The sequence below is a fragment of the Siniperca chuatsi genome, linkage group LG8 (assembly GCF_020085105.1).
Source record: "Siniperca chuatsi isolate FFG_IHB_CAS linkage group LG8, ASM2008510v1, whole genome shotgun sequence".
NCBI lineage: Eukaryota > Metazoa > Chordata > Actinopteri > Centrarchiformes > Sinipercidae > Siniperca > Siniperca chuatsi.
The window spans coordinates 151,422-160,000 of record NC_058049.1 but is presented as its reverse complement, the minus strand read 5'-3'; the positions used below and the strand labels follow the sequence as shown (position 1 = coordinate 160,000).

The following is an 8,579-nucleotide window of genomic DNA, read 5'->3' as shown; positions in this document are numbered from 1 at the left end:
TGTTCAGCTTGTCCAGCACGTAGGTCTGTTGTGACACCAGCAGCGGCAGCATGGCGGCCAGAACCACCATCCACACCGCCACCGTCATGTACAAAGATGTACGCTGACTGCGCAGTGTCTTGGCGCCAAACGGGTGTACCAAAGCGATGTATCGGTCAAGCGCCACCAGCGCCAGACACAGTACAGACCCATATATGTTGCCGTAAAACATCGCCATGATGACGCGGCAGAAGGGCTCGCCCAGCTCCCAGTGGTTTCCTCTGAAGTGGTACACGATGCGGAACGGCAGCGCCAGCAGCAGCAGGCAGTCTGCGACAGTGAGGTTGATGAGCAGCGTGGTGGAAGGCAGGGTTTTGGTCCTGAACAGCAGGACCCAGAGAGCCAGCAGGTTGGAGGGCAGACCCACACTGAAGGCCAGCAGGTAGAGGATCGGCAGGTACAGGTTGGTGGTCGGAGCCTGGATCTCCTTCAGCTGCTTCTCCTTTAGAGTGGTGACGTTACAGATCATCGTCAGCCTGAATGCCCGCAGACCTGCAGAGACCAGAACACACATCAGTCTGTCGGTAGACCTGCAGAGACCAGAACACACATCAGTCTGTCTGTAGACCTGCAGAGACCAGAACACACATCAGTCAGGACCTGACCTGGACTCACCACACTGACACCATCACAAAAACAGCAAGACAACAGCTCTTCTTCCTCCGCAGGCTGAGGAGGCTCAACATGGACTCTGCAGGTGCAGAGTCTCCTGACTGGCTGCATCACTGCCTGTAAGGCTCAACAGAGGGTGGTGAGAACAGCTCAGCACATCACCAGGACGGAGCTGCCATCCATGGAGGACCTCTACACCGAGCGGTGCAGGAAGAAGGCCAACAGGATCCTTACAGACCCCAATCAGCCCAGCCACAAACCGCATACCGCAGCATCCTGTCCCGCACCACCAGGCCCAGGGACGGCTTCATGCTGCAGACTGCTGAACCCTTGAGCTCTCGAGCTCGCACCGCTCTGGTACACGGATGTCCCTTTATTGTCACTTTAAACTATTCTACTTTATGCTACTGCCATACTGTAGATACATGTTCTGCTGCACCGGCCTGGTTACCTGGTTTCTTACTGTTTCGAATCTGTTTACATCTCAGTATATATATTTATTACTAATGTTTAGAAGCTGTCACCCATCACTGTACATATTTATCCATCACAGTATATATATTTATATGCATCCTGTCTACAGTCAGTTGCCATTATGTTTGTACATTTACTCTGACTCACTGATGTTAAACAGGAAAAAACTGTTACAGAGGATATTTACTGAACTGTGAGACACACACACACACACACACACACACACACACCCATATTTGTACATCTATATTTGTGAGGACACTCACTGTTATAATACATTCACTTACGCTGAACCTAAAACCAATGTCCTCACTTTATTAAAATCTCCTCTGTTTAATCAAATGTCCACTCTTTGTTATAATGTCCTCACTTTAACAAAATGTCCTCTCTTTGTTATAATGTCCTCACTTTAACAAAATGTCCTCTCTTTGTTATAATGTCCTCACTTTAACAAAATGTCCTCTCTTTGTTATAATGTCCTCACTTTAACAAAATGTCCTCTCTTTGTTATAATGTCTGACTGTTGTTTAAATGTTTAACCTCCAACTCTCTCAGAGAAAACACACAATAAAAACATGTCCTGATCAGAAACAGGAGCTGCTGGGACTCAAACCTGTCCTACCTGTCCATGTGTTCAGAGGAAGAAGAAGAAGAAGACTTACGGACTGACATGCCGGAGCATTCGTCTGCAGGAAGAGAAGACGGGGAGACGCTGCAGACGGACGACAGCAGAGAGACGAAGACCAGAGTCCCAAAAAACAACCTCATCTTCTTTTCCTTCAATTCTTACACAGTTTCTTCTTCTTCTTCTTGTTTTCTGGTTTTCCTTCACAGTTTTTCCGTCTGTCTCGACAGCAGCAGCTCTCTTCCTCTAACAGTAACAGTACTCTTGTAGGACTCTTGTAGTAGCGGTTGTAGTTGTACCAGTGCTGCGAGGCTCAGCAGCCTGTTTGTGTTATCTGATCTCAGAGCTGCCGTTGTAGACTCGCCTCTGCTGATGGAATCCAGATGTGTGTGTGTGTGTGTGTGTGTGTGTGTGTGTGTGTGTGTGTGTGTGTGTGTGTGTGTGTGAGTGTGTGTGTGAGTGAGTCTTATCTGTCTATCTTTGTAAGGACATGTTGTCTTCTTTAAATGTGTTGGAGGGTTCAGGTTAGAATCAGGTTTAGGTTCAGTTTAGACATGATGTTTAGGTGCTTGGGAATGCATTATGTCCTGACAAGTATAGAAATACCAACGTGTGTGTGTGTGTTTGTTCCTCCCATGCTGTGATTCGGGCGATTATGGAAACAAGTGTTCAGCTTCCTTAGTCAAACAGGAAATGTGTCTGACCTGCCTGTAACTGTCCGTTCTCTAAACCCCGTCCCTGAACAGTGATTGTACAATCACAGCTCAGCAACAGTAGAAGAATAAGAACAACCCCAGGTTTCTTTTCAGCACTGTAGCCAGGCTGACAGAGTCACAGCTCTGTTGAGCCATGTATTCCTATAACCCTCAGTAGCAACGACTTCATGAGCTTCTTTAATGATAAAATTTTAACTATTAGAGACAAAATTCATCACGTCCTGCCATCAACCGGTGCCGATTTATCTTCACAGTAAAACCTGATATATATTTAGACTGCTTTGCTCCTGTCGACCTCTTTCAGCTAACTTCGACGATTAATTCATCTAAGCCATCAGCCTGTCTCTTAGGCCCCATTCCAACTAGGCTGCTTAAAGACGTTTTACCCTTAGTTAGCACCTCTTTACTGGATATGATCAGTCTGTCTTTATTAACAGGCTATGTACCACAGTCCTTTAAAGTAGCTCTAATTAAATCGCTCCTTAAAAAGCCCACTCTTGATCCTGGGGTTTTAGCCAACTATAGACCTATATCTAACCTTCCCTTTCTCTCTAAGATCCTTGAGAAAGCAGTCGCCAATCAGTTGTGTGACTTTCTAAATAACAATAGTTTATTTAAGGATTTTCAGTCAGGGTTTAGAGTGCATCATGGCACAGAGACAGCACTGGTGAAAATTACAAATGACCTTTTAATTGCATCAGACAAAGGACTTGTCTCTGTACTTGTCTTGTTAGATCTTAGTGCTGCGTTCGACACCACTGACCATCACATCCTATTACAGAGACTGGAACATGTAATTGGCATTAAAGGAGCCGCACTAAGCTGGTTTAAATCCTATCTATCAGATCGATCTCAGTTTGTACATGTTAACGGTGAGTCCTCCGTGTACGCCAAAGTTAGTCACGGAGTTCCACAAGGTTCTGTGCTTGGACCGATTCTATTCACCTTATATTTGCTTCCTCTAGGCAACATTATTAGGAAACACATAAACTTTCATTGCTATGCAGTCTCAATATTCTCTTACTCCTGTGCAATATACTTTTGTTCTCAGTTTAATTATTCCATGTTTGTTGATATTTATTAAACTATATTACTGCTGTGCAATATCCACCGCCTAACAAGCTGGTTAAATCTGCTACACTCAACTTGACAGTGCACATGACTGAACTACTATTACTTATATTATTACATTGTACTGTACACTTACTTAGCTTTATACTTCATACCCACTACTTATTTTGATTAGGTGTTTTATAGTGTGTCATATTTCGATTTACTTGCAGTCTTATTTATTATTATGTCTATTTCTATTCTATTAGTACTTCTTCTCCTGTGTGACGTGACAGCGAGCAGCTGTAACAAAGAGTTTCCCCTCAGGGATCAATAAAGTGATTCTGATTCTGAAAACAACCACCAAGAGTCACAAAACAACCACCAAGAGTCACAAAACAACCACCAAGAGTCACATAACAACGAGTCAGTTGTTGCAGTGTGTTTGAATATATATATATATATATATATATATATATATATATATATATCTCTTCCTGTCTCTACCAGCAGCTGATAAGCAGGTTTCCTGTTTGAAACTCAGCCGTTAGTGTTCTGCGACCGACAGTCTGTTTTTACTGCTGCTGTTGTCATGACGATAGAAAGTTACAGACGGAGACGCGTTGAAGTAAAAACATGAAACGAATGAATAATGAGTAGAAACATAAAACCATACAGGACCTGAGTGACCTTCACAGTCACATCTCAGCCCAGCTGAAGTCCTAGAGGTCCGTTAAGTGGTCAGATTCAGATTCAGCAGCCTGATATATATAGATCCATTTAGTAAAAATTATCTAATCATTGGAACATCGGCACTTTTTGAATAGGAGCAGTTTTCTGTCTTCTACGGTTCAGAACTGATTTAACTTTAAACTCTGAAGTTTGATCTGGTGGACAGACGGTCAGAATATGCAGCTGCCTTCATTGATATTTCACACGTTTCACACAGTTCAGTCTTTGCACATTACATAAAATGAGAGCTGTACGTCACCAAACTCTTTCTTCCAGAGCACCTGCATCGTCTTCAATGATCTTTAAGGATCAGTCCTCAAGCACCGATACTTCATCGTACAGTTATTATTACTATTGTAGTGATCACAATCGTCTCCCAAACGTTCACAAACACACTGCAGCCCAGTCTGTGACCCTGTGGATTTCCATGGGGGTAATAAAGCTGAAGGGACGTCCCGAAGTGAAGTAACTGTTCAATTCTTCCTTTCCAGCCAGGTCTGAATTAATGTGAATCAGCCATCTAACTAATAAGTAACCCAGCTAACGTTAATCGGAAAACGTTGTCTTGATGTTTAATCCAACTTTTATTCTTGTGCGACATAAAATGAGCAAGTTAGTAATGAACGGAGCTGACCTCTCGTTTACCACGTAACAACAGAACAGCTGTAAATCTGGGTAATAATCTCGCTTTTCTACTTATTAACAGTGTTAAAAACGTGTTTTGACAGTTAAAGTAGCCGAGAGTCTCTGGTGGTTGAAAGATCTGCTGGTTAAACTGTTTCCCTGAATGTTTTCTTACAATCCCGCCGTTATTTTTATGTTTTGGATCGGGGTTGACTGGAAGTAGTGATGGTTTCAGAGAATGTGAATTTTGTGAGTAAACTTAAATTAAAATCAGTAGAGTCAGAAAACGGGAGAAAACGCCCCGAGTCCCTTAGGACAAAGGCCGAAAAACCTTCCTCCGCGCGCAACACTCGCGATCTTTGCGTTCTTTTATCCTTGTTTCGTCTTTTCTCTCGCCCGACGTCCGCGCACCATTTAACCTTTTTTTACTTTAATATTTGTGTAAGCGTCGTGGTTTTTACAGCACCGTATTTCCTGTTTAAAGTTTCCATCTGGCCACGAATCACTGAAGCCCGGCTGAAGCAGGAAGTGATGTTTTATTTGACGAGCCTTAACGTCACAGACTCGACTGAAGCGGCTGACGGACGCCAGAACAGCCGGCGTTCCCCGGTTTAACCACGGCGACCCGAGCTGCCGGAATCCAGCCAGCTTCGAAAGCAAGAACTTCCTGGAAGAAGCGTCTGTGTCGCAGCGAAGGTTAGACCTCCATCACCAGCAGCACCTCCATCACAGCGAAGGTTAGACCGACGAGTCCTGCATCTCCCTGAGAACACCTCCATCACCAGCAGCACCTCCATCACCACCATCACCACCATCACCTCCAGCACCACCATCACCAGCAGCACCTCCATCACCACCATCACCAGCAGCACCTCCATCACCTCCAGCACCTCCAGCACCACCATCACCACTATCACCTCCATCACCTCCAGCACTTCCATCACCTCAATTTCCTCCATCACCTCCATCACCAGCAGCACCTCCTTCACCTCCTGCACCTCCATCACCAGCAGCACCTCCATCATCTCCAGCACCTCCATTACCAGCAGCACCACCATCACCTCCATCACCACCATCACCACTATCTTTTCCAGTACCTCCATCACCTCCATCACCAGCAGCACCTCCATCACAGCGAAGGTTAGACCTCCATCACCAGCAGCACCTCCATCACCTCCATCACCAGCAGCACCTCCATCACCTCCATCACCAGCAGCACCTCCATCACAGCGAAGGTTAGACCGACGATTCCTGCATCTCCCTGAGAACACCTCCATCACCAGCAGCACCTCCATCACCACCATCACCACCATCACCTCCAGCACCACCATCACCAGCAGCACCTCCATCACCACCATCACCAGCAGCACCTCCATCACCTCCAGCACCTCCAGCACCACCATCACCACTATCACCTCCATCACCTCCAGCACTTCCATCACCTCAATTTCCTCCATCACCTCCATCACCAGCAGCACCTCCTTCACCTCCTGCACCTCCATCACCAGCAGCACCTCCATCATCTCCAGCACCTCCATTACCAGCAGCACCACCATCACCTCCATCACCACCATCACCACTATCTTTTCCAGTACCTCCATCACCTCCATCACCAGCAGCACCTCCATCACCTCCATCACCAGCAGCACCTCCATCACAGCGAAGGTTAGACCTCCATCACCAGCAGCACCTCCATCACCTCCATCACCAGCAGCACCTCCATCACCTCCATCACCAGCAGCACCTCCATCACAGCGAAGGTTAGACCGACGAGTCCTGCATCTCCCTGAGAACACCTCCATCACCAGCAGCACCTCCATCACCACCATCACCACCATCACCTCCAGCACCACCATCACCAGCAGCACCTCCATCACCACCATCACCAGCAGCACCTCCATCACCTCCAGCACCTCCAGCACCACCATCACCACTATCACCTCCATCACCTCCAGCACTTCCATCACCTCAATTTCCTCCATCACCTCCATCACCAGCAGCACCTCCTTCACCTCCTGCACCTCCATCACCAGCAGCACCTCCATCATCTCCAGCACCTCCATTACCAGCAGCACCACCATCACCTCCATCACCACCATCACCACTATCTTTTCCAGTACCTCCATCACCTCCATCACCACTATCACCTCCAGCACCACCATCACCTCCAGCACCTCCATCACCACCATCACCTCCATCAGCTCCAGCACCTCCATCACCACATCACCTCCAGCTCCACCATCACCTCCATCACCACCATCACCAGCAGCACCTCCAGCACCTCCATCTCCTCCATCGGCTCCATCACCAGCAGCACCTCCAGCACCTCCATCACCTCCAGCACCTCCATCACCAGCAGCACCTCCATCACCACTATCTCTTCCATCACCTCCATCACCTCCATCACCACGATCACCTCCATCACCAGCAGCACCTCCATCACCTCCAGCACCACCATCACCTCCAGCACCTCCATCATCAGCAGCACCTCCATCACCACCATCTCTTCCATCACCTCCATCACCTCCAGCACCTCCATCACCAGCAGCACCTCCATCACCACCATCACCTCCATCACCTCCAGCACCACCATCTCCTCCATCACCACCATCACCAGCAGCACCTCCATCACCAGCAGCACCTCCAGCACCTCCATCACCTCCAGCACCTCCATCACCAGCAGCACCTCCATCACCACCATCACCTCCATCACCTCCAGCACCACCATCTCCTCCATCACCACCATCACCAGCAGCACCTCCATCACCAGCAGCTCCAGCACCACCATCTCTTCCATCACCACCATCACCTCCATCACCTCCAGCACCACCATCACCTCCATCACCACCATCACCACTATCACCTCCAGTACCTCCATCACCTCCATCACCACCATCTCCTCCATCACCACCATCACCACCATCACCACCATCTCCTCCATCACCTCCATCACCACCATCTCCTCCATCACCACCATCTCCTCCATCACCTCCATCACCACCATCACCTCCATCACCACCATCACCACCATCACCTCCATCATTACCATCTCCCATCACCTCCATCACCAGCAGCACCTCCATCACCTCCAGCACCTCCATCACCACCAGCACCACCATCACCTCCAGTACCTCCATCACCGCCATCACCTCCATCACCTCCATCACCACCATCTCCTCCAGCACCTCCATCACCTCCAGCACCTCCATCACCTCAATTTCCTCCATCACCTCCATCACCAGCAGCACCTCCATCACCTCCAGCACCACCAGCACCACCATCACCTCCAGTACCTCCATCACCGCCATCACCTCCATCACCTCCATCACCACCATCACCACCATCTCCTCCAGCACCTCCATCACCTCAATTTCCTCCATCACCTCCATCACCAGCAGCACCTCCATCACCTCCAGTACCTCCATCACCGCCATCACCTCCATCACCTCCATCACCACCATCACCACCATCTCCTCCAGCACCTCCATCACCTCAATTTCCTCCATCACCTCCATCACCTCCAGCACCTCCATCACCAGCAGCACCACCATCACCTCCATCACCACCATCACCACTATCACCTCCAGTACCTCCATCACCTCCATCACCACCATCTCCTCCATCACCTCCAGCACCTCCAGCACCACCATCACCTCCAGCACCACCATCATCTCCAGCACCTCCATCACCACCATCACCAGCAGCAC

General features: G+C 48.5%; 1 protein-coding gene across 4 annotated transcripts in view; it reads right to left on the bottom strand.

Annotated features, from left to right (window-relative positions):
* The window catches only part of si:ch211-132p1.2 (proteinase-activated receptor 4), a 3,436-nt gene extending 825 nt beyond the window's left edge, over positions 1-2,611 (bottom strand). The window contains exons 1-2 of one of the 4 annotated variants that reach the window (XM_044205949.1): positions 1,788-2,611; positions 1-569 (exon numbers count right to left, since the gene is read on the bottom strand). The exon at positions 1-569 is cut by the window's left edge and continues 825 nt beyond it. In XM_044205949.1, coding sequence (XP_044061884.1) covers positions 1-569; positions 1,788-1,807 — 589 coding nt within the window. In that variant the 5' untranslated portion in view covers positions 1,808-2,611. The other 3 variants (XM_044205950.1, XM_044205948.1, XM_044205951.1) reach the window with 3 other exon arrangements.
* Positions 2,612-8,579: the final 5,968 nt, after the last annotated feature.